Consider the following 27,660-nt stretch of genomic DNA (forward strand, 5'->3'; position numbering starts at 1 on the left):
ACAGTTTTAGTGTTCGTTCACACCTAGACAGTCCATACAGCAAAAACAGTCACCTTTTATTCTGGGTGTTAATCCACACACAGTCGGCATAGCACGGCACAGAGCAGTCCTCCCGGATTCAGGCCTCCAGTCTGGCACAAGGCTCAGATTCCACAGTGAATGTCAGAGAGAGATCATCACTTGTGATGGACGAACATCTGCCAGGACGGTTCCCGAACGCGATCAAATGTTCGCGAACTGCAAGTTCGCGGCGGGTCCCATTAATTTTAATGGCAGGCGAACCTGAAAAACTTTCAGCTCATATTTGCAGCCAAGAAATAAATTACTAGAAGTGCACAAATAGTCCCACAACATGGACAGTGACATACCAGATGTATTATTTGAATTAGCGATCTCCATTCATTATTTTTTTCAATGCGAAATATCAGCAATATAATTTTCGCTTACGCACATGCGCAAATGCACTATACAGTACCCAAATGCACTATAAACAAAGTATATTGGTTTATAACACCCCGCTTCAATCAGTTTTTTTGGGGGGCGACTGGTATATCACACCAGTAGAAATTATTTGTTCCAATAATGCTTGTCCCTCTACATACCTGCAGTATCGCAGCAGAACCGCACACAACTGCCGCAAAATACAAACCCGTTTAGGCCAGTTTTTGTCCTTATGTGTATGGAATGTGCCACTTCATTTTGTTGGTAACATTCTTTTGCACCTGGTAGCTTCTGTGCCACATGGTCTGTTGTGGGTGCGGCTCACAGCTTTATCCTACCTCACAGTGCATTGGTGATACCACTATGGAGGCATGTAAGAGCCTGGCTGTGAGTTGGTTCAGACCCTGTTCACACACCACGGGCAGTTGAGTGGTAGGACCCCATGCGTGCTGAGACACCGTGACGTGGTGCATGAGGGGCTCCGATATGTTCCAGACTGGAAGATATTGGCAAAGTTCTCAGCTTTTAACATCGGCCTGAGGAATTAGCTAGTATTGTCAGTTGCGTATCATTTTGGTGCATTTTGTGCATGTATATTTTTTCATATGCAAAATGTATCATTTTGTGTAAGATGTTCTTGTGGTGCATGCTCCAGCATCCACCATTGTACACATTTTTTGCTGGGGATTGACGTTGTCTGCGGACCGCATGCGGAGGAATTGCTCCCCCAGTTATAGACACATTACAGCGTCTGGGTTTGAAGCATTTTCACCCATTTAGGCCTTTTTTCAGTGAGTTTTTGACAATTCAAATGCACTATAATATACTTTCTAACATAGAAAGTATATTATAACATTGTACAAGGAAGGCAATCCATATTGAGGGTCAATTCACACGTCCAAAAGTGTGTTGCGGATCCGCAAAACACAGACGCCGGCAATGTGCATCCCGCAATTTGCGGACCGCGCATCTCCGGCACTATAATAGAAAATGTCTAATCTTGCAATTGCGGACAAGAATAGGACATTTTCTATTTTTTTGCAGAAATAGAAGCAGGGATGCGGAAGTGCGGATCCACAAATGCGGATGCGGACAGCACATTCCAACACCATTGAAAATTGCGGAATGGATGCGGACCCATTTTGCGGACGTGTGAATGGAAAAGATATCCCTCGAAATGAAAATAAATTAAATTATTAAAGTTAAGCAAAAAGCATAGTAGGAAATAAGTGCTCGGGGGAACTAAATCAAATCAGAGACCACATGTCTTACCACAATCCGGGGGGTTCCAGCGCACATCCATGAATCCCAGAGGGAAAGCAAAAAACATCTATCCCTGGGCTAGATGATGATATGCTATTGAAGGACAGGGTGGGCAAAGAACTGTCCCTGATATTGCCCTACAGGGGATGCTATGCTGGCCCAGTTAGCCTAACCACAGTGGTAGTAAAACAGTAACAGGTGGGAAACGAGGCGAAACAGTAACTGGTGAGTAACTATAAAAACTTAGGAAATTGAGCACCAATCTCACACATGACAAAGTAAAAGGTAAAAATAATGTAGGTGAAGTTGCAAATATCATCAGGCGCTTGGGACTAGCACCATCCACAGGCGCTTGGGACTAGTGGGTGGGACACGGTGGTGGGTAGGTAAAAGTAAGATACCAAATGACGCAACAATAAAATAAAGATGTATATAAAATCACCGGAAGTGACGTCGCCCAAAGCTGAACTTACTTTGGTGGAACGCATGCGACTCAGCACTTTGCGTTTCACCTAGTTAACTTTCAAGACGGAGTACTCTTTCATATGGAGATAAATATGTAGATTAATAGGCAGGACCTATAGGGTGAATATTTTTCAAACCTATATCAACCTCTGAAAGATCGATTAATAGATCAATGTATCTACAGATGTATCAACAATTATGATTTTATCATTTTAACACATTCAATCTCTTAATATATTCTATTTTATATACATCTTTATTTTATTGTTGCATCATTTGGTATTTTACTTTTACCTACCCATCACCGTGTCTCACCCACTAGTCCCAAGCGCCTGTGGATAGTGCCACTTTGCAAATTCACCTATATTATTTTTACCTTTTACGTTGTCATGTGTGAGATTGGCGCTCAATTTCCTACGTTTTTACAGTGACTGGTGTGACACTGGGGTGGGTCCCCTTCCGGTGGGTCCCCTCCCCTCGTTTCCCACCCGTTACTGATTTACTACCACTTTTCTTTGGTGTTTAGCTTTGTTCTACACCAGAGCAGCCTCTCCACCACATCATTTTCTTCTATACCATTCCCTCCACCTCACGGTCCCGTTGGCGCCCCTTTTTGTATCCTTTTTCTTAAAGGACAAAGCACAATCCAGTGAAGCCTTTGGATAACCTCCTTGTTTTTTCTATTTGTTTTCACGAAACAGCCTAACCACAGACCACCCGCCCTGATAAGAGAGACCCTGTCCGGAACCTTACCCTATATAAAAATGGCCCTAATAAGCCCCTAGCCCATAGGCCCCTGACTTCCAGGTGATCACTATATAGATCTATGTGTTTTTGACTTATTATAAAAGTATATTATAAGTATATCGCACCCCTCTGTGTATCACACATATCGATAGCACACCTATACCAGTCCTTAAAAGGACTTTTGTGGCCCTATTAGCTAGAATTTGGTGTCCCTAACAGCCTGTCCCTGCTCCACACAGCAAACTCTCCCTACACTGGCAAAACACTGAATGTAAAATGGCAGTCAGATCAGGTTTATTTAAGGTAGGGGGTATGTCCATGTGCTGAAACGTCTCAATTGACAGTCCTGTACCACCTGATGGCTGTGTCATGGGTCAAAGTTCTTCACAATGTAAAAGAATATGGCGGGCGCGAATATCTCCATATGTTAGCATGTTCGGCTAATCGTGAACACTCAAAGTTCGGCGCGAAACGACCGCCGGGTGAACCACAAGGCCATCTCTAATCATTACCACCACCTGACACTGCTGGCTGTTTTTTATAGGCCTCTCAAAACCCGGCCTGGAACGTGGGGAGTAGTCAACCACCCAACACTTTGGCTACTCCCAGTAAGAGCCGTCCCGGATCAGCTATACTAAATAGCAAGGTGTCAAACAGCAACTGCTGCTGACACATGAAAACTGGCTCTTACTCCACCGAGGCCAGGAACCTTGGTGACACATGCCTGCCGCCAACGACGGTCCCTTCCGCTTTCCTACATGATCTAGACAATTTCTGTTACATATGTGGTAAATATACTACTTATGATCAGCGCAAAAATCTGACAAAGCGAGTGCGTCTTGAAGCTTGGGATGCATTTGTACTAGTAGTGCAAAACTTCCTTGGGAACAGACGAGCTGCAAACTATTCTGAATTAGTAGACAACATGCTTACAGCATATGAACAGCTTGGCTGCCGAATGTCATTGAAAGTGCATTTCTTACATTCCCATCATGACTTTTTCCCACCCGATTTGGGATACGTAAATGACGAACATGGAGAGCCGTTCCATAAAGATATTTCTACAATGGGGAACAGGTATCAAGGCCGCTTGAATCCCATACTGATGGGGGACTACTGCTGTTTTTTGCAACGGGAAAATATGACCGTTCACAAACGCAAAAGCAGATGCCTGAAGCACTTTCAACATTACTGGGCCTTGCTCAAGTAAGACTTTTAAACTAAAAAGCAAGACTTTTTGAAATTTTGTTATTCCATTACATTTTCATGCACTGTTTACTACGCAAACTTTGATGTAGATCAGGTAATTGTTGGAGTAAATCTTGTTCTGTTCAAAATTATTCAATGCTTTCCAAGTGCCTAATTCATTTAGGCATACTTATACATAGCAAAATTTTGTGATGTGTTACAACAATTCTATACAACAATTATGTACAACAACACTCGATTTAGTTTAAGACAAATTATTTTTGCCCAGTAGCAGACGAAAAGTTTTTTGTTGTTGTTGCGTGGTGTTATTTATGATTAATCATCCAATTATTAATAGTAATCTACAGTATATTGGAACAGTATATATGAACTGATATAGGAACTCAAAGTATGCTTTATCTGACGTTAAATGACTTATGTTAAATCTATAAAATACAAATCATTATGTATGAGAGCATATAAATCCCTTAGAGCAAGTATATATCTCTATATATATATATATATATATATATATATATATAGATATGTGATATTAAATTGTATCTCATGAGTATGTCTCGCTCATGGGGCTCACTATATAAGCTCTTTTGTACCATTTTAAAGAGGACCTTTCATCAGTCCTGACATTATCATGTAAATAGCTGGCAGGGTAGGGCATACTGAAGGCATTTTATATTGCTTACTATTTTTATATTGCTTATTAGTTTTCCGCTGTGCATTCCCCCGTTGTGCCCCCCGTTCTGGTTTTCCGCCTGGTATGTAAAGCCATACCATCAGTACAGGGAGGAGGTGACGGCTGTATTTCTCACAGGGCTGGGTTGTGACACTCTCCACTCTGATTGGGCAGCTCACAGCCAGGAAGCTGCTAATAAGCCTTGTAACCATATATATTATGTTAATAGCCGTCATAGTTCTTCATACCTTTTATATCTTACAGTTAATTAAGGAGGGAAGATAAGACGAATTATCAAACCGCCACTTTAGAGGTTCAACCATCCATATCCACAAGGTGAGTATTAAAAAATTCTAGAATTGCAGGAAACCCATGGTAAGTGTTGCAGCTTCAATCAAGAGAATGAATACATCACTTCTCGAATGAGAATAGATTCTTTTCTCATGTTATCTGTCTAAAATATTACAAGAACTAATTAATTATAACTCAGGGAAGGCATTTGTAAATCAATTTAAAAAACTTAAAAAAATAACTAAATATATATATACTGTATATAATACTAATGAGTTATTTATTTATATATATATATATATATATATATATATATATATATAGTGAGGGATTAGCTCTCTTTCAGGGGTCATTCTCATAATTATCTCTACCAACAACCGGATTTCAGGTCCAACGTGAGATTTATTTTCGCCACCAGCAAAAAGCCCTGACTTGCCTATACAGAGCGCTATTCACACAAGGAACATAAGTGCGGCATTCTCCAGCCCTATAGTCCCACAGCCTCCTGGCTGTAACCCTTCAACAGCTTCTGCGGCGATTTTTGCCCAGTAGTCCTCCCGACAAAAGCCTCATGACTCTTAGTACCAGGCATCACAGAGTCACCCAAAGTTCCAGCTAGCACCTAGCCCCATGGCCACTCAGCCAACCCGGTTGAGACCACTGATTGTGGCACCTGGTGCTGCCTCAGACCTGATGATTGCCGGGGAAGACATGGAAACTCCTGCCATAAATCTCCCCTAGCAGCCATGAGGCCTCACAAAAAAAAAAAAAAAAAAAAAATATATATATATATATATATATATATTGAGCAAAAGAAGGCAGCACTCCAAAATTCAGTGGAAAAAATGTGTGATTTATTCAACCCATATAGCAGCAACTTTTCAGCTCAACTCAATAGAGCCTTTGTCAAGCTATAGTGACATGTGCAAAGTGCAATACATATATAGCAATCTCAATCAAACACGTGATTGCATAACTATCTCAAAGGTCATAATTAGAAAAAGGAAAATTCAGGTGTACATGATATAGTGATTAAAAATGGATAAAAAAAGTACTTGAACTCACATGGAGCCGGAGAAATCAGGACCCAGTTGGTGTCAGGAAATGCACTCTGCGCAAGCGCCGCACATCCGTCCTCTCGCGAGAGACAGGATTACCATTCTAAGCATAGGAGACCACAACAAAGATGGCCGCGGCTTCAGGGGAGTTCAGTGCGCATTCTCATGCCAAAAAGCATGCAGGTACGCCCCTTGGTGGAAAATTACCTGACCACAAATATATTACAAATAAAATCAGTAGAGCCCACTACCATCAACACTTTAAACTAAATAAGCCTGGTTGAAGGAAGATAAATAGACTTATGGGCCACCACAGGCACCCATATTCCAAGCTCAGGACAGAATCGCCACCCACATACCATGTCAGCAATGACTCTGCCATCAGCATAACAACCATATTCGGCCTAAAAATAGAACAATATAAATCCAGGGGGTAAAGGGCCTCCCAGGTATCACCATAAGGTGGACACAGCACCCAATTAGCAAAAGGATGCCTGGCGTCAGATCCTGGACGAATTCTATGTGTAGAACACAGTTTTTTTTGCGGTGTTCATCTGAGGGGTTAGGTCATGTGATATGTTTATAGAGCCGATCGATACTGACGCGTCGATACCTAATATGTCTATTTGTTACCATTTTTTTTTAAACTTTTTTGGGGGGAAATTACTGTACGTGTTATTTTTATTTTTTACTTGAAACTTTACATTTTTTGGGGGGGAAACTTTATTTTTTCAACTTTTTTTTCACTTTCTTTTTTGTCCTACTTTGGGACTTCAACTTTTGGGGTCTGATCCCATTTACAGTGCATTCCAATACTTCTGTATTGGAATGCATTGGCTGTATGAGTAATACTGTGTGTATTACTCATACAGCTTCCGGCCTGCAAAATCCATGGGACTGGATCTCACAGGCTCATCACCGGAAGGCAGCACTGATGCCTAAGAAACGGGGACCCGATGACCGCACGGGGATCCTATGGCACTGCCGAATACCGCCGCGACCTCTAGTAAAAGCCGCAAACCGCAGGTCTGAATTGATCTCCGACACGGGGGGGTCACTGGACCCCCCGCACATTGACCCAAGGTGCCTTCTCAATGATTTGAGCAGGCACCTTGTTCCGATCACCGCCCGCCGCGCGGCGGTGATTGGAAATACACAGGACTTATAGTTACGCCCTGTGTCCTTAAATACCAGTACATCAGGGCGTACCTGTACGACCTGTGTCCTTAAGAGGTTAACAGTGATCTTCACAATGCCCACCCCTTTAACAGTGACCTCCACAGTGCCCACCCCTTTAACATCGTTCTCCACAGTGCCCACCCCTTTTACAGTGACCTCCACAGTGCCAGCCCCTTTAGCAGTGACCAACTCTTTAACATGATCTTTATAATGGCCGCCCCTTTAGCAGTGACCTCCACAGTGGCCACCCTTTTAACAGTAACCTCCACTCCACAGTGCCCCCTTTAACAGTGACCTCTACAGTGCCTTCCCCTTTAACAGTGACCGCCCCTTTGACAGTGACCTCCACAGTGCCCGCCCCTTTAATAGTGGCCGCCCCTTTAACAGTGACCTTCACAGTGCCCACCCATTGAACAGTGACCTCCACAGTGCTCGCCCCTTTAACATTGACCAACCCTTTACCATGATCTTCATAATGGCTGCCCGTTTAGCAGTGACCTCCACAGTGTCCGCTCCTTTAACAGTGACCTACATAGTGCCTGCCCCTTTAACAATGAACTCTACAGTGACCATCGCTTTAACAGTGACCTCCACAGCGCCCACCCCTTTAACAGTGTTCTTCACAGTGCCCACCCCTTTTACAGTGACCTCTACAATGTCCGCCCCTTTAACAGTGATCTCCACAGTGCCAGCCCCTTTATCAGTGACCTCCACAGTGCCCACTTCTTTAACAGTGACCTCCACAGTGGCCGCTCCTTTAACAGTGACCTACACAGTGCCTGCCCCTTTAACAGTGAACTCTACAGTGACCGCCCCTTTAACAGTGACCTCTAGAGTGCCCGCACCTTAAACAATGACCGCCTCTTTAACAGTTATCTTTGCAGTGCCCGCCCCTTTAACGGTGACCACCGCTTAAACAGTGACCAACCCTTTAACACGATCTTCATAATGGCCGCCCCTTTAGCAGTGACCTCCACAGTGCCCACTTCTTTAACAGTGACCTCCACAGTGGCCGCTCCTTTAACAGTGACCTACACAGTGCCTGCCCCTTTAACAGTGAACTCTACAGTGACCGCCCCTTTAACATTGACCTCTAGAGTGCCCGCACCTTTAACAATGACCGCCTTTTTAACAGTTATCTTCGCAGTGCCTGCCCCTTTAACAATGACCACCCCTTTAACCACTTAGCGCTACGCTAACGCCGAAAGGCGTCATCGCGGCGGCTCTCCCAGGCTACGCTAACGCCAATTGGCGTCATCTCGCGTGAGCCGAGATTTCCTGTGAACGCGCGCACACAGGCGCGCGCGCTCACAGGAACGGAAGGTAAGCGAGTGGATCTCCAGCCTGCCAGCGGCGATCGCTCGCTGGCAGGCTGGAGATGTGATTTTTTTAACCCCTAACAGGTATATTAGACGCTGTTTTGATAACAGCGTCTAATATACCTGCTACCTGGTCCTCTGGTGGTCCCTTTTGTTAGGATCGACCACCAGAGGACTCAGGCAGCTCACTAAAGTAGCACCAAACACCAGTACACTACACTACACCCCCCCTGTCACTTATTAACCCTTTATAAACCACTGATCAGCCCATATAGACTCCCTGATCACCCCCCTGTCATTGATCACCCCCCTGTCATTGATCACCCCCCTGTAAGGCTCCATTCAGAGGTCCGTATGATTTTTACGGATCCACGGATACATGGATCGGATCCGCAAAACGCATACGGACGTCTGAATGGAGCCTTACAGGGGGGTGATCAATGACAAGGGGGTGATCACGCATATAGACTTCCTGATCACTTCCCTGTCATTGATCACCCCCCTGTCATTGATCACCCCCCTGTAAGGCTCCATTCAGACGTCCGTATGATTTTTACGGATCCACAGATACATGGATCGTATCCGCAAAACACATGCGGACGTCTGAATGGAGCCTTACAGGGGGGTGATCAATGACAGAGGAGTGATCACCCATATAGACTCCCTGATCACCTCTGTCATTGATCACCCCCCTGTAAGGCTCCATTCAGACGTCCGTATGATTTTTACGGATCCACGGATACATGGATCGGATCCGCAAAACACATACGGACGTCTGAATGGAGCCTTACAGGGGGGTGATCAATGACAGAGGGGTGATCACCCATATAGACTTCCTGATCACCCCCTGTCATTGATCACCCCCCTGTCATTGATCACCCCCCTGTAAGGCTCCATTCAGACGTCCGTATGATTTTTACGGATCCACGGATACATGGTTCGGATCCGCAAAACACATGCGGACGTCTGAATGGAGCCTTACAGGGGGGTGATCAGTGACAGGGGGGGGATCACCCCATATACACTCCCTGATCACCCCCTGTCATTGATCACCCCCCTGTCATTGATCACCCCCCTGGAAGGCTCCATTCAGACGTCCGTATGATTTTTTACGGATCCACGGATACATGGATCGGATCCGCAAAACACATACGGACGTCTGAAGGGAGCCTTACAGGGGGGTGATCAATGACAGAGGGGTGATTACCCATATAGACTCCCTGATCACCTCCGTCATTGATCACCCCCCTGTAAGGCTCCATTCAGACGTCCGCATGTGTTTTGCGGATCCGATCCATGTATCCGTGGATCCGTAAAAAATCATACGGACGTCTGAATGGAGCCTTACAGGGGGGTGATCAATGACGGAGGTGATCAGGAAGTCTATATGGGTGATCACCCCTCTGTCATTGATCACCCCCCTGTAAGGCTCCATTCAGACGTCTGCATGTGTTTTGCGGATCCGATCCGTGGATCCGTAAAAAATCATACGGACGTCTGAATGGAGCCTTACAGGGGGGTGATCAATGACAGGGGGGTGATCACCCCATATAGACTCCCTGATCACCCCCCTGTCATTGATCACCCCCCCCCACCCTGTAAGGCTCCATTTAGACATTTTTTTGGGCACAAGTTAGCGGAAATTTTTTGTTTGTTTTTGTTTTTTCTTACAAAGTCTCATATTCCACTAACTTGTGTCAAAAAATAAAATCTCACATGAACTCACCATACCCCTCACGGAATCCAAATGCGTAAATTTTTTTAGACATTTATATTCCAGACTTCTTCTGACGCTGTAGGGCCCCTAAAATGCCAGGGCAGTATAAATACCCCACATGTGACCCCATTCCGGAACGAAGACACCCCAAGGTATTCCGTGAGGGGCATATTGAGTCCATGAAAGATTGAAATTTTTGTCCCAAGTTAGCGGAAAGGGAGACTTTGTGAGAAAATACAAAAAAAATCAATTTCCGCTAACTTGTGCCCAAAAAAAAAATTCTAGGAACTCGCCATGCCCCTCACGGAATACCTTAGGGTGTCTTCTTTCCAAAATGGGGTCACATGTGGGGTATTTATACTGCCCTGGCATGTTAGGGGCCCAAAAGCGTGAGAAGAAGTCTGGGATCCAAATGTCTAAAAATGCCCTCCTAAAAGGAATTTGGGCCGCTTTGCGCATCTAGGCTGCAAAAAAGTGTCACACATGTGGTATCGCCGTACTCAGGAGAAGTTGGGCAATGTGTTTTGGGGTGTCATTTTACATATACCCATGCTGGGTGAGAAAAATATCTTGGTCAAATGCCAACTTTGTATAAAAAAATGGGAAAAGTTGTCTTTTGCAGAGATATTTCTCTCACCCAGCATGGGTATATGTAAAATGACACCCCAAAACACATCCCCTAACTTCTCCTGAGTACGGCGATACCAGATGTGTGTCACTTTTTTGCCGCCTAGGTGGGCAAAGGGGCCCACATTCCAAAGTGCACCTTTCAGATTTCACAGGTCCTTTTTTACACATTTTGATTTCAAACTACTTACCACACATTAGGGCCCCTAGAATGCCAGGGCAGTATAACTACCCCACAAGTGACCCCATTTTGGAAAGAAGACACCCCAAGGTATTCCATGAGGGGCACTGCGAGTTCCTAGAATTTTTTATTTTTTGTCACAAGTTAGCGGAAAATGATTTTTTTTTTTTTCCTTACAAAGTCTCATATTCCACTAACTTGTGACAAAAAATAAAAAATTCCAGGAACTCACCATGCCCCTCACGGAATACCTTGGGGTGTCTTCTTTCCAAAATGGGGTCACTTGTGGCGTAGTTATACTGCCCTGGCAATTTAGGGGCCCAAATGTGTGAGAAGTAGTTTGAAATCAAAATCTGTAAAAAATGGCCGGTGAAATCCTAAAGGTGCTCTTTGGAATGTGGGCCCCTTTGCCCACCTTGGCTGCAAAAAAGTGTCACACATCTGGTATCGCCGTACTCAGGAGAAGTTGGGCAATGTGTTTTGGGGTGTCATTTTACATATACCCATGCTGGGTGATATAAATATCTTGGTCAAATGCCAACTGTGTATAAAAAAAATGGGAAAAGTTGTCTTTTGCCAAGATATTTCTCTCACCCAGCATGGGTATATGTAAAATGACACCCCAAAACACATTCCCCAACTTATACTGAGTACGGCGATACCAGATGTGTGTCACTTTTTTGCCGCCTAGGTGGGCAAAGGGGCACACATTCCAAAGAGCACCTTTCGGATTTCACAGGCCATTTTTTACACATTTTGATTTCAAACTACTAACCACACATTAGGGCCCCTAAATTGCCAGGGCAGTATAACTACCCCACAAGTGACCCCATTTTGGAAAGAAGACACCCCAAGGTATTTCGTGATGGGCATAGTGAGTTCATGTAAGTTTTTATTTTTTGTCACAAGTTAGTCGAATATGAGACTTTGTAAGAAAAAAAAATAATAATAATAAATCATCATTTTCCGCTAACTTGTGACAAAAAATAAAAAGTTCTATGAACTCACTATGCCCATCACTGAATACCTTAGGGTGTCTTCTTTCCAAAATGGGGTCATTTGTGGGGTGTTTGTACTGTTTGGGCATTGTAGAACCTCAGGAAACATGACAGGTGCTCAGAAAGTCAGAGCTGCTTCAAAAAGCGGAAATTCACATTTTTGTACCATAGTTTGTAAACGCTATAACTTTTACCCAAACCATTTTTTTTTTACCCAAACATTTTTTTTTAATCAATGACATGTAGAACAATAAATTTAGTGACAAATTTATACATGGATGTTGTTTTTTTTGCAAAATTTTACAACTGAAAGTGAAAAATGTCATTTTTTTGCAAAAAAATCGTTAAATTTCGATTAATAACAAAAAAAGTAAAAATGTCAGCAGCAATGAAATACCACCAAATGAAAGCTCTATTAGTGAGAAGAAAAGGAGGTAAAATTAATTTGGGTGGTAAGTTGCATGACCGAGCAATAAACCGCTAAAGTTGTGGAGTGCCGATTTGTAAAAAAGGGTCTGGTCACTAGGGGGGTATAAACCTGTGGTCCTTAAGTGGTTAACAGTGACCTCCACAGTGCTTGCCCCTTTAACATTGATCACCCCTTAAACAATGATCTTCAAAGTGCCCGCCTCTAAACAGTGACCTCTACAGTACCCACCCCTTTAACAATGACCTCCACAGTGCCCGCCCCTTTAAAAATTACTTCCAAAGTACCCGCGCCTTTAGCATTGACCTCCATAATGGCCTCCCCTTTAACAATGACCTCCACAGTGGCCACCCCTTTAACATTAAACTCTACAGTGTCCGCCCCTTTAACAGTGATGGCATCTTTAACAGTGCCTGCCCCTTTAACAGTGACCTCAACAGTGCCCACCCCTTTAAAATTGACCTCCACAGTGCCCGCCTCTTTAAGAGTGCTCGCCCCTTTATCCATGACCTCCACAGTGCCTGCCCCTTTAACAATGACTTCCAAAGTGCCTTTTAACATTGACCTCCATAGTGCCCGACCCTTTAACAATGACCGCATTTTTAACAGTGACCTCAACAGTGCCCACCCCTTTAAAATTGACTTCCACAGTGCCTCTCCCCTTTAACATTGACCTCCACAGTGCCTGCCCTTTTAACAATGACCTTCACAGTGCCCACCCCTTTAACAGTGCCTGCACCTTTAACAGTAATATGCAAAATAACTGTTGAGCCCCAGTTATGGGTCTTCAACACAGAGAAAGACAGATATCCTTTAAAGGAAGGAAACCCGAGCTAAGGGGTGTTTCCATTACAGAGATCACCAGATCCACCATATTAAGGGGCCCCCCATGCCAGGATCACGCTCTTTTACAAGCTTTAAAGGGAGTCTGTCACCACTATATGACCATATACAGCACTTACATGGCGCTGTAGCACACCTATACATGATTCTAATGGTACCTTTATTATTTTCTTTAGAAAAGAAGCAGGTAAAACAACATTTTATATGCAGATGAGCACTCGCAAGTGCCCTGGGGCGGTGTTCCGTGTGTAGGTGCCCAGGCTGCTCTGCCTTTTTAACAGTTACTCCTCCTCCAGCCTCTTCCTTTACCCGCCCTCCTATTCCCTTGTATCATCCCTACGTCCGGCCGAGATCCCGCACCTGCGCACTGCTTCGCCGGCTGGCGCATGCGCACTAGTCGAATTGATGCCTTACCCAAAATGAGCATTGCAGTGTGCATGCCCCAGCCCGGCGAAGCAGTGCGCAGGCACTCGATCTCGGGCGGACCTAGGGATGATACAAGGGAATAGGAGGGCGGGCAAAGGAAGAGGCTGGGGGAGGAGTAACAGCTAAAAGAGCAGAGCAGCCTGGACACCTACACACTGAACGCCGCCCCTGGGCACTTGTGAGAGCTCATTTGCATATGAAATAAACGTCATTTTTCCTGATTCTGGATGTCTAAAGAAAATAAGAAAGGTACCATTAGAATCATGTATAGGTGTGCTACAGCGACATGTAAGTGCTGTATATGGTCATATAGTTGTGACAGACTCCCTTTAAGGATGTGACGGGGAAGACCTAAGCCGGTTATTCATCCACAGACAGCTGTTTCGGGGTGTTGCCCCTCATCAGTGTGGAGTAGGATTTTGGCTAACCTGGAGCAATGCCTTGGAGAGTACTCAAACAAAACACCTTTAACAGTGACCTCCACAGTGCCCGCCCCTTTAACAGTGACCGCCCCTTTAGCATTGACCACCCCTTTAACAGTGACCGCCCCTTTAGCATTGACCACCCCTTTAACAGTGACCTTCATAGTGGCCGCTCCTTTGACGGTGACCTTCACAGTTGTCACCCCTTTAACAGTGACTTTTACAGTGCCCGCCCCTTTAACAGAGACCTCCACAGTGCCTGCCCCTTTAACAGTGACTTTCACATTGACCGCCCCTTTAACAGTGACCTCCCCTTTAACATCGACTTTCACAGTGATCGCCCCTTTAACAGTGACCTTCATAGCGCCCGACCCTTTAATAACAGTGAACTCCACAAACCTGGAGTAAAACTGTGTTTATGGCAGTTGGGATTTGAAGAGAAAGACTTGCAGGCTTGTATTGGCTAATGTGGGTAATTTTTGGGGAATATCTCAGGAACGGTACATCCTAGAGAGCTGAGACCCGATCTAAAATCTTCCCAGACACCTGATGTACCTGTGTGCCAAATTTGGTGAAGATCAGTCCAGTCATTTGGTCGTGCATAAAGAACGTACAGACAGACAGACAGAAACTCATTATTATATATATAAGAGATAAAATTGTCCCCTATGTAATTATACTGACCAGCGGAATAACATGTCATATTTCCTGTTGCAAGACATACACTGGAAAAATAAATCCAACTCCTGCCACAAAAAACAGGCCCTCACAAAGCCCTGTTGGGAAAAATAAAATAAAAAAAATGTATGACTCATACATAGTGCCCATAAAACCTTACAGGGTCTTTTCACATTTATGCCATTTCATTGCCTAGTAGAACCCACCTAACAATCTAAGGGATGTGGTGTAAGACTCAGATGGCACAATCTGGACATTGAAAATACACAAACTGGAGCCCACCAGCTGAACCACAGTATACAAGTCCACTATGCTTATGAGTACTCAAAAAAGCTTTGAATACAATAATACTACCAAAAAATAACAAAGCCTTCAAGTATGCAGAAATACAAACCGGATTCCAAAAAAGTTGGGACACTATACAAATCGTGAATAAAAACTGGATGCAATGATGTGGAGGTGCCAACTTCTAATATTTTATTCAGAATAGAACATAAATCACGGAACAAAAGTTTAAACTGAGAAAATGTACCATTTTAAGGGAAAAATATGTTAAATCAGAATTTCATGGTGTCAACAAATCCCCAAAAAGTTGGGACAAGGCCATTTTCACCACTGTGTGGCATCTCCCCTTCTTCTTACAACACTCAACAGACGTCTGGGGACCGAGGAGACCAGTTTCTCAAGTTTAGAAATAGGAATGCTCTCCCATTCTTGTCTAATACAGGCCTCTAACTGTTCAATCGTCATGTTTGTGAATGGGGTCGGAGCCGATTTCCAGCGGCACAGTGAACTAGTGGCAGCACGGATCCTGCAGGCTGTTCACCCGCAGGAACAGCCTGCCGGAGAAGGCTGCCAAAGAAGGCTGCCGCTTGTGTGAAAGTAGCCTTAAGCTGCTATACACCTTGGGGGCCTTGCGTTTTTTGATGTTGTTATTCACTTTTGTCCAGTATGCGGTATAGTATTTCACCCCAGAGCCGCGACAGTTGTCAAGACAAGCTGTGTAAATAACCACACTGGGCCGCAGAATGCGCATGGTGCTCTTTGATCTCTGAGCCCTTTCATACATTAAGACAAAAAAATAGGGCCACACTTAGGGTGTTACTAAAACCAGGAAAAGCTGCATAATAAAAAGCTTACTTTTCACACTGGACATATATGTGGGAAATTAGCAATTTTTATTTTGCACCATATCCTGTGCATAGATTTTTGCAAAACACTTGTGGAGTCAAAATGCCGACTCCAGCCGTTAATATATACCTTGAGGGATGAAGTCTCCCATATGGGATAGTTCTGCGTGGTTCCAGTTATTATTTCACCTTAGAGCTTCTACAGTTGTCAGCACAAGATGTATCAATCACCACATTGGGCCTCACATGCACACGGAGCACTTTTACGCCTTACCCTTGTATGTCCAGGCAATAGATAAGGGGTTATATAAGGTGGTTCTAAAACCAGAAAGCACAGCATTATAATAAGAGGGCTTACTTTTCATACTAACACAAGTGGGGAGCAAGATATTTGGCATTGAAATGGCATATCTGTGTAAAAAGTAATACATTTTCTCTTTCCACCATCTGCTGGGCATCAATTTTTTCTAAACACCTGTGGTGTTAAAATTCTACCTTGGTAAATTCTGTGCGGCGTAGCCTCTAAAATTTTCACTTCTTAGGGGGTTCATATTTTAAATTCACCTCAGAGCCTCTGTAGTTGTCAGCCAGTACTGTATAAATGACCAAACTAGGTCTCAAATACACTTTCTCTTCAGAACCCTGCAGTATGCTCATTGTTATTATTTAACAGAATTTGGGGTACTTTTTCTTCTATTACCTCTTGTGAAATGACACGTGAGGCTAAAACTACATATAATAGAAATACAATTTAATTTTTATTTCATGTCCCAGCTTTAGAAAGTTAGATGAAACTCTTATGGGGTTAAAGCAATCATTCTACCCCTAGGCAAATTCCCTGAAGGGTTTAGTTTCCAAAATGTGTTGTGTAAAGCCTCATTCACACGTCAGTGTTTTTGGTCAGTGATTTCCATCAGTGATTGTGAGCCCAAACCAGGATTGTAGCCTTCACAGGCATAAGGTATAAGGGAAAGATCTGCACCTGTTCTGTGTTTAGAGCCGCACCTGGTTTTGGCTCAAAATCACTGATGGAAATCACTGACCAAAACACTGACGTGTGAATGAGGCATAAGTATGTGTACTTCAGGGTTCTCTTCAAATGTGACAAGGCGTCTGAAAACTATCCCAACAAAATCTGCCCTCCAAAAGCCAAATGGCACTCCTTCCCTTCTGAGCCCCGGCATGTACCCATACAAAGGGCTTGCCATGATTGGCACAGAGGCTGACAGACTGCCTGGATTAGCCAATCAAGGGCGTAGCAGGCAGGGAGATGCCTGTGCAGAGAAAGCAAAATGTCATTCTGCATTATACTGTATTTGTGACCTGGAAGGAAGATCTAAGATTGTGGTGCGGATATAACCCACTGATATGCTGTATAAGAAGATTTTAGGGGCAGAATAGGTAATGGGGACAATATAAGATTATAGCGAGAGAATAGGAGATATATTTGATAATTTGGGGTATATTAAGGGGTGTAATCAGGGAGAGGGAGAGGGAGTGAGAACTGGTCACTATTAAGTGTATTTGCTGCCTGACTACTGTCAACTCAGCGTCTGGCAACTAGTTGCGGATCACAGACAGGTGTGTTTTTTTATTTTATTCATCCTACACTTTCAAACAAATTGCATTCTTGCAAGCACTGAGGAATTTGCCCCTTTTTTTCTAGAAACCTTTATGCTGTTTGTAATTGGGCATCTCACTGTGTTATAGCCATGTTGCTGAACACTTTGTACATTACCGCAAGATAAGGGGTAGATACAGCAGTAAATTATAACCATGTTAATGAAGACATTATTGCATCACAGCTTCTAGTTCAAAAGAAGTTTATCATCACTGCAAAAATATTGCATACGGGTGTTAATGAATCCATGTTCAATAACTTTACTGCTACAAACACAAAGGGGTAGGGGAGAAGTCAGCACATCCCAATGCGTAGGTGCACGTTGCTGTGGCTGCAAATACATATATGAAAAAACAAATAAAGTACAAAGGTATATTATATTGCAAATGCTATGCTAATAAATTAGAGATGCTTAGCAAAAACATTTTGTACAAAATCATTTGAGCCCGTTTGCCACACGCCAAGGTGATCTCTATAAGACGGGTCCTAACACTAAAACTCACCTGTTATGTGCCATGACAGCGACCATGAAATTCAGGAAGTGTAGGTCCGACACGCATGCTGGGCCCCTTTTGGTTTATATCTGTGTGGTGACAAAATGGCCTCCAATGAATCCAGGGACTACAAATACCAGCATGCATACTGATCAAACTATGTACTCATTCTAATTAAAATCAGCCTTTGAGGCAGAAGAGGGGCTACAGGAGTGCACGACCATAGGAGTCAGCCACATGAGTACATAGTTTGCTCAGTAATGGGGCACAGGCGCACAGCGGGCGAACGGAGCGGCGCCCAGGAATAATAGTAGGTGCTGGCACATCTCTGGGCGCTGCTCTGTGTAGCCTGCTGCTTAACAAAGTCCAAACCCATTAAAAGTCCTATCATTGGTGGCGCAGTGCGCCCGCTCCTCCTCCGCCCCTCTCTCCTCATTGGTGGCAGCGGCACAGGGGGAGGGAGACACTGCTTCCTTCTCCCCTGTGCTGCTGAGGGAAAATGAGCGTGCCGACAGCAGCGCGCTCATGGTCAGAGATACTAGACTGCGCAGAAGTGCAGGCCAGTATCGAAAAAATGGAAATCCCAGTATCGTATCAATACCGGGACAAAAGTATCGATTGGGTATCGAAATTTCGATACCCGCAACAACCCTAAGTTGTGAGCATGCTGAACTCTCACCTGGTCAAGTTGCTGGCAGTGCAGTTGCTGCTGGACCATTTAGTTGTGGAAATTGTGGCGCACTTCTGCGCTTGTACCAGAATTTGGGCCATATTTTCCCAATTTTAATCACCTCTTTCCAGCTGTCCCTGTGACATCAAGCAGCAGAAGCTGCAGCAGCCAACTCAGTTTGCTAGTTGTTACATGACAGAACAGTTTCTTCCATTGGTGTGCCTCCTGATAAACATCATATGGACATGCAGTGCCTGAACTACTAGGTTTAGTCGTACGTGGACAGTACTGTTTCTCCAGCACATACTGTTTTCTCTGAGCCCGTACACTTTTATAGAAAGGCAGAGTGGAACAGTGGCCCAGATTGGTCCAGTATGCTTTCTGTTCTGTCTTGCCCAGCTTCCAGTGTCATCTCAGAGAGTTTTCAGCTTGGCATGGGGCAATGTGCTCTCCCAGAGTACAAAACATCACGTTTGTCAAATTGAATGACACATCGATCCGTGAAGATTTTCACACTCTTCTGACGCCAGTGAATCAGTCACCCCCTTCCCCAATGGTGCCCCATTATGCCACTGTCTGCCTGCCTACCATCATGTTCTGTACTGTAAGGCTTCAGCTGATGCCACTGCAACCATCATTCTGCTGTGCTGTCTGCCTGCCTACAATCATGTTCAGTACCAAATGGCTGCTGCTGCTGCCACCATCATGCCAAAGTGCTGTCTGCTAACTACCACCATGTTCTGTACCACATGGTTGCTACTTCAGTCATGCGACTGTGCTGTCTGCCTGGCTACCATCATGTTTTGTACTGTATGGCCACTGCAGCAGCTTCTATTGCCTGCAGATAATTCCCTACTGCCACTTCTATTGTCCCCACTGCCATTACTACCGCTATACAATCGCCACTACTACTATCTACTGACTTGTCTATTACACGGTGTGCTGCTACTGCTGCCGCTACTATTGCAGCCATATGCCATGTTTACCCTACCCCTTCCACATTCACAATGTACTGCTGGTACTCCGAATTAAAGGGCGAATTTTTCCAGACTTGTTCAGAACAAATCACTTTTTCTACTGACAATTAATACGTGATTGTGGGTGGGTGTGTGTACAAATACGGTCAGGCATTCTGCCCCATTAATGTATAATTTTTGGATGCTTGTGCAGAATGAGTTAATCTTTCTTCTAACAACACGTGTATGTGTAAATTTGGGAAGGTATTCTTCCCCCGGTTAAGGCATAATTTTTAGACAATTGTGCAGAATGAACCACTCTTTCTTCTGACATTATCATGTATGTATAAGTAGGGGCAGGGATATGCCCCTGTTTAGGTATAATTTTTAGAATGCTTGGTTCCATCAATCCCAGTTATTTTTCCATAATACTAAGGCTACTTTCAGACTTGGGTTTTGTGCGGATCCGTCATGGATCTGCAAAAAATGGATCCGATACAATAATACAACAGCATGCATCCGTCATGAACAGATCTGTTTGTATTATCTGTAACATAGCCAAGACGTTAAAAGTCAACGGGAGACGGATCCATTTTCTATTGTGCCAGATTGTGTCAGAGAAAATGGATCCGTTCCCATTGACTTACATTGTGTGCCAGGACAGATTGGCTCAGTTTGGCTCCGTTTCTCAAGCGGACAGCAAAACGTTGGTGTTATGGTGTCCACCTCCAGAGCGGAATGGAGACTAATTGGAGGCAAACTGATGCATTCTGAGCGGATCATTTTCTATTCAGAATGCATTAGGGCAAAACTGATCCGTTTTTGACCACTTGTGAGATCCCTAGACGGATCTCACAAACGGAAAACCTAAAACGCAAGTATGAAAGTACGCCTATGTGTGTTTAAACTCCATCTTCCCCAATAATCGACAATTTTTGGAAGCTTTATAAAATGAAAAAACATAACACATGCAACAACAGCTTGTTTTTAAATACGCTGTTTGGTAACACTGTCAAAGGTGTGTTTACCCATAGCTACATACAGTGCCTTGAAAAAGTATTAATTCCTCTTGAACTTTTCTAAATTATTTTCATGTTACACCCACAAACTTAACCCCTTAATGTCTGATGTTCTGTGTATGTCATGATATGGTGTTAGTTACCACATCATGACGTGCATAGTACGTCATGAGATCAGTGTCACCGCAAGTACGGTCCTTGCCTTTGGATCGCTGCGATTAGTCAGTCAGATTTGACTGACCAATCGCAGTGTTCAGCAGCGCAGCTCTGATCTCCTCAGCAAGTGTTGAGGCGATCGGGGCTGTGCTGCTGCGTTCACTGTGCCCCGATCACCCCCCCCTTCAGGATGGTCGAGCAGGACCAGGTAATAAAGAGGGGGCCGACCCCCCACACCTCCCCACCCCCACAATTATTCAGAATGGCCGAGCTTAGCAGATTCTCAGCTGTAACATACATCTACTGTAATGGCTGTTGGCACTTCTGGCGGCCGTTTAAACCCTTCCATGCCGCGGTCCGTAGGGACCGCTGTATGGAAAGGGTTAACAGGGTGGAAGCTCTCTCCCCCATCGGGCGCTGCGCTGCTGTGGCAGCTTCCCGATTGATCATAACAGAGGGAGCTCCCTCCTTCTCCTTTCCCATCGGGTCATTGCTTTGCTGTGGCAGCGTCCCGATAGTTACCATGGCAACTGGACGCCTTACACAGGCATCCAGGCTTGCCATGGTATGTAAGTCTGACAGGGTCCTGCCAGAGGCAGGAGCCTGATCAGGCTTAGGCCTCATGCACACAACCGTTGTTTGGGTCCGCATCCAAGCCGCCATTTTGGCGGCTCGGATGCGGACCTATTCACTTTAATGGGGCCGCAAAAGATGAGGACAGCACTCCGTGTGCTGTTCGTAGCCGTTGCTCCGTTCCGTGGCCCCGCAAAAAAATATAACATGTCCTATTTTTGTCCACGGTTTGCGAACAAGAATGGGCATTTATATTGCCGGCGCCCGTTCCGTTCCGCAAATTGCAGAAGGCAACGGGGGAGGCTTCCGTTTTTTGCGGATCCGCAGTCGTGTGCATGAGGCCTTACTGTGAATGAAAATACACTGCAGTACACTATACAGTGTACTGCAGTGTATTGTAGAGCCATCAGACCCACTGGATCTTCAAGAACCAAGTGGGTGTGAGTCAAAAAAGTATTTAAAAAAAAAGTAAAAAAAAAAAGTCTTTTCCCATATACGCACATTTATAATTAAAAATTACCCTAAAATTACCATTTAAAATTACCCTAAACATGTTTGGTATCGCCGTGTCCATAACAACTAGCTTTATAAAAATATCACCTGACCTAACCCATCAGGTGAAAAAAGTTTTATAAAAACATTGCCAAAAGATAAATTTCTTGGTCACCTACCATCACAAAAAGTGCAACACCAAGCAATCAAAAGGGCGTATGCCCTCCAAAATAGTACCAATCAAACCGTCACTTCATCCCGCAAAAAAATGAGACTCTACCTAAGACAATCGTCCAAAAAATAAAAAAGCTATGGCTCTCAGACTATGGAGACACTAAAACATTATTTCTTTTTGTTTCAAAAATGCTTTTATTGTGTAAAACTTTAATAAATAATAAAAAGTATACATATTAGGTATTGCCACGGCCGTAACGACCTGCTCTATAAAGGTATCACATGACTAGATTTGAGCGGACACCTAGATGTTCGGGTTCGGCCGAACTTCACAAAAAAGTTCCAGCTCAGGACCCGAACTTGACCCCGAACCTGAACCCCATTGAAGTCAATTGGGACCTGAACTTTTGAGCACTAAAATGGCTCTTAAAATGTCATGGAAAGGGCTAGAGGGCTGCAAATGCCAGCAAAATGTGGTTAAGAGCATGGCAAGTGCTCTGCAAACAAACACTTCCCTGTGGATAGGGAAATGACTTCAAATAACATAAAATACGTAAAAATAAAAATAATAATCTTGATCGAGGAGGACAAGGTCCATATAGAGTAGGAGGTTGAGGAGGCAGTGGTTTTTGGTTTTAAATTAAAAAAAAATTAAATTATGGTACACCCCAAAACATTGGGAAATATAACCTGTGATAACCCCCTCCAGCCATGCTAAACTCACGTTCAGACAATGCACTGGCTGCAGGGTAGGCCAGCACCTCCAAGGAGTAAAGGGCAAGCTCAGGCCATGTGCCCAATTTGGAGACCCAGAAGTTGCAGGGGGCAGACCCATCAGTCAGTTCGTGTAGATGCGTGCACACATACTGCCCGACCATGTCACACGTCCCCTTGATGTTCACGATCCAATTTGATATCTGCTCTATCAACTTTCGATTTTCTTTTCTTACCATGTTGATCATGGTTAGCGGCAAATCAGGGTTACACGCCAGAGAGGGAGCGTGAGAAAGGGATAGCACATCCAAGGGAGATCAATGGATGAAATTTAATTGTGATCGGGCGAAAATGTGGGAGGAGTTATTAAAACAGAAGAATCTAAGGAAAGGAGGGGGCACGCGGCAATTACTCGCTCCCAACTTGTGGAGATAGTGACAATAAATAACAATACAGGACTCTTAAAATGTCCTGTTATTGGAATGATTAATAAAAAATTATAGGGAATGTCACTGGGGTATTTAGGATTTGGAAACGTTAGACAGGAGAGGCCCTGCTGCCACTTTGTTGACTCTAGATAACTTCTGCCTGATACTTGAATATTAGTTTATTATAAATATATTCCCAAATACCTTTTATTAGTTATAATGTCTTGTTTTATCTGGGGAGCAATCATTAGGAGAAATAATATGGTCGTCGTCCTATTAGTACACGCAAAACCTGTCCTAATCGCACAGTAGTACAAGTTACTTCACAACACTGAGCTAAAGAGTTACCTTATCCTGCTCTGGTTTTTAGGGAATATGGTCCTGAATACAGTTTAATATGATCTTCATCTGAACCTCTGTAGGAATGGAGTCCATGAGAAGACATGAAGTACAGAGAGGACGAACAGACTGTGGTAATGAAGACTTCATACAAGTGCTGCTGCCCATTACCCACACCCTCTGCTCTGTACTTCATGTCTCCTCATGACCTCCATTCCCACAGAGATTCAGCTGAAGATCATATAAAACTGTATTCAGGACCATAATCTCTGACAAGCAGAGCAAAGAGGAGGACGAGGCAGCTCTTTAGCTCAGTGTTGTGAAGTAACTTGTCCTCCTGTGTGATTAAGTTTTCTGTGTACTAATAGGACGGTGGCCATTTTATTTATTCTAATGATTGCTCCCCAGATAAATCGAGTCATTATAAATAATGAAAGGCATTTTGGAATATATTTATAATAAAGTAATGTTTAAGTATTTTCATTTTCTTAATTCCCGGAGAACCCCTTTAACAGCATTTAGAGAATTGATTTGCAGTAGCCGCATGGGCCATAGATACAATGGACAGGAGGGGACCTCATTGACTTCTATGGGAGATTTTTTAGGCATGCCGTATGACATGTGCAGATGTCAGGAGATAAGCTATTGTGAATGGTGGTTCATGTGTTTTCTATACACAGAGGTTATATCATTACAAGCAGGATTAAAATGAAAAATAAGCAGATAACTGCAGTAAAGTGATCAGTACAGGTCAAGAAGTGGTGCCTATTGTTAGGCTTTGTGGCCAGTGTGAAAACTGCAGAATTTTGTGTTTTTTTTGTTTAAATATAGATATTGTCATAAAAAATTATAAATAACCACAAATTCTTTTTTGCAAATATGTTTAACATAAAAACAACAGGTCATTTTCTGATGATACATTCCCTTTAAGGGGTTAAAACCCCGATATCTGCCGTAAATGGAAGGCTGATGTCAGGAAGGGATTAAAAGCCCTTCAAACATTCTTCCTATTATAGAATTTTACAATAACAAAATTTATAAAACATACCAGAAGTCCCAAGACAAGAAAAATATCCACATATTATCCTTAACTGTAGCAACCTGTACAATAAATGTATAATGATCAGTGTCTGCTGTAAAAAGTGCTTTTTTTTCTGCATGTTCTGACTCTCAGTAAATTTTGGCCCAATCCTTAAAGGGAGTCTGCCACCAGGAAATTCACTTTTAAAGCAGACACAATTCCTTGTAGGACTAACTCAGCTGAGGGAATGACACCCTTGCACCCTTTTTTCCAACAGTATGTGAAAATCAAAAGCCTGGCTAAAAAAAAGTACAAAAGAGTTAATTGTATTTTACTTGGTCGAAAGGTGTACATATGTAGAAAAGACTAGAATAGGTATATATATATTCATATATACAGTTTATATATACACATGTTGCTTTATTGTTTTAGTGTGACTTCTGATTGATTTTTTTTTTTTTATCTGTGCTTTTTGTAGATATCCGTAGGACAGAATTCACATTTATTACATAGAGGGTGGATCATACTGGTTTCTAACCCCTGAAGTTCTACTGGGAAAATCAGCTTTTGAAAGGAAACAAGATGGAAAGCAGAGATGATCCAAGATGGGGCGGCTGGATTAGTAGTTACTTTGTGGGAGCAGCGTCAAGCTCTCTGTCCACTGTCCTAACCTTTCCTATATATAAAACAATTTTTCGACAGCAGCTTCACACATTGACTATCCGAGCTGCCACATGTCAGTTGAGCAAAGAAGGGGTTAAACATCTCTATCGTGGCCTGACACCACCACTCATGGCAAAAACAGTTCAAGGAACTTTGATTTTTGGAACCCAAGGAAGTCTCCAACATTTTTTCTCTAAGGGAGGTACACCAGGAGCTAAAATTTGTGCCTTTTCTGGGTGTTTATCTGGAGCAATAGAAACCGTTCTACTAGTACCATTCGAAAGAATTCAAAACATTCTGCAGGATGGTCGTAATAATGTAAAGTTTCCCAACACTCGATCAATAGTTCAAGAACTCCAGACCTACAAAAAAAGACAGTGGCTAACATGTGGATTGTACAGAGGATTCACTATTATACTTGTCAGGAACATGGTGGGAAGTGCCATTTTTCTTTCCTGCAAAGACCCATTGAGAGATGTTTTGACTTATCCAGGTCTCCCTATCTGGGCCTCTTCTCTGGGCTCTGGAGCACTCAATGGTGCCCTTACCTCACTTGCACTTTATCCGTTGAGTGTTATAATTGCAAATATGCAGGCCGAAGTGGGAAACAACTTACCTCATGTAAGAAAAGTCGCATTAAGAGTATGGAAGAAATGCGGAGGAAGAGTATCAATGCTGTACCGAGGCGCATCTCTTATTATCCTACGATCTTGCATTACTTGGGGGGTTACAAACTCAATTCACGACACTTTGAGCAACCAGCTTCCATAAACCAGTGGATCCATGGGGAATACATGTTTTAACACATATAATCATTTACTTCCCATATTTCACATGTCCTCAGTTACTTATACTGTATGTATCTGACTACATGTCTGTCAGCAAAACAATCCCAATGTATTAAAAAGTTTTACTGGTAAATTTAGCACATTTTTTTGTCTCCAGCATTACTCTCTTACACAATGCCTGCAAGTGTACATTTGTACTACAGTAAAAATTTGTATATTTGAATTTTTTAAATCAATTTAACAAATTGGATAAAAACACATTTATGCTCTCTAGAGCTTTACATGGGGTTTTCCGTTACATCATAATCAGCAACTAAGCTAATAATTGGGTATTTCTGCCACTGTATAGTATTAGGATAAATGGAATTTTGTATTAATCAGAGTAATCACTATTCAAATAGAAACCCTGGAGCCTATATAAGGATACCTAACCTCTCCTACTCAGTGTCTGTGGACTTGGACAGATGGTTTGCTTTGCTTGTTTGTTTCTTGTTATATATTTTTTATTTATTATGCTGGACTGACTGGATTGCTCTGGGAGGTGTACAACGGTGAACCTTATTCTGGTTTCTGAACCTTTTGAAGGAGTTGCTGCAGTGTGTTTGGTTGGTTTGCACTAATGCACTTTACCTTCCTCCTCTTTAGGCAGTCTAACTTAGCGTCTCTTGGGACTTTAAACGTGTTGGGGCAGAGGCGCCCTTCATTTGTAGCATTTCTGTAGGGCCCTTTACACGGACCAAGAAATGGCCAGATAATTGCCTACAATCATTAATGGGAATGCTCATTATCTGGAGGTGTAAAGGTGCCACTGATTTATCTGGTAATTGCATCTTAAATGTGGTCACCTAAATAGTTGTTTGCTGGCAGCAGATCGTGCTTTCTAAACGGCACTCTGCTGCCGGAAAACAATGTTTGGGGACAAGTGATGGCGTTAGAGCTCGCCCCTCCCCATATTGTAGAGGAGATTGCTGCATGTAAATGCATCTTCTTCACTTACAAGCAGGTGCTTGCCAGGAAGGAATGCTTCCTTCTTGACAATCGCCTGCTAAATTGTCCAGGGTAAAGGGATGTTAAGATAAGTATGTGTAAGTGAATCTCTTCTGTCTTTATGTCTGCATAGGTATTCTTAAAATGCCCTTCACTATGGGAACTAGGATTCTTAAGGTTAGTGTGAAGCTTCACCTCTCTGGCTCCATTATTTAATCTCGGCATAGTGATGCATTGCTTCTTTGAAAGCAGCTTGCACATGATGGTTCCCGGATATAAGTATATACACAGTATATATATTTTTCCCCTCTTTTGGTATACATTTCTTATTAAGATATTGTCTTTGATGTCTTCAGCAGGTCTAGCAACAGAAGAAGGAAGAAAAATCAACTTTCAGGTGAAAATGCTTTAGCTGCAACGATGATGATATGCCTGGATAGCTAAGAATTTCTAAAGTCCCAGAATGTCACC

The 27,660-nt window shown here is 43.3% G+C and overlaps 1 protein-coding gene across 1 annotated transcript in view; it reads left to right on the top strand.

Annotated features, from left to right (window-relative positions):
- The window catches only part of SLC25A53 (solute carrier family 25 member 53), a 47,813-nt gene extending 21,503 nt beyond the window's left edge, over positions 1–26,310 (top strand). The window contains exons 2-3 of the mRNA XM_044268314.1: positions 5,063–5,134; positions 25,230–26,310. Of these exons, the coding sequence (XP_044124249.1) occupies positions 25,334–26,185 (852 nt within the window). The 5' untranslated portion in view covers positions 5,063–5,134; positions 25,230–25,333 and the 3' untranslated portion in view covers positions 26,186–26,310. The remainder of the gene's footprint in view (positions 1–5,062; positions 5,135–25,229) is intronic.
- Positions 26,311–27,660: the final 1,350 nt, after the last annotated feature.

The sequence above is a fragment of the Bufo gargarizans genome, chromosome 9 (assembly GCF_014858855.1).
Source record: "Bufo gargarizans isolate SCDJY-AF-19 chromosome 9, ASM1485885v1, whole genome shotgun sequence".
NCBI classification, from domain to species: Eukaryota; Metazoa; Chordata; class Amphibia; order Anura; family Bufonidae; genus Bufo; species Bufo gargarizans.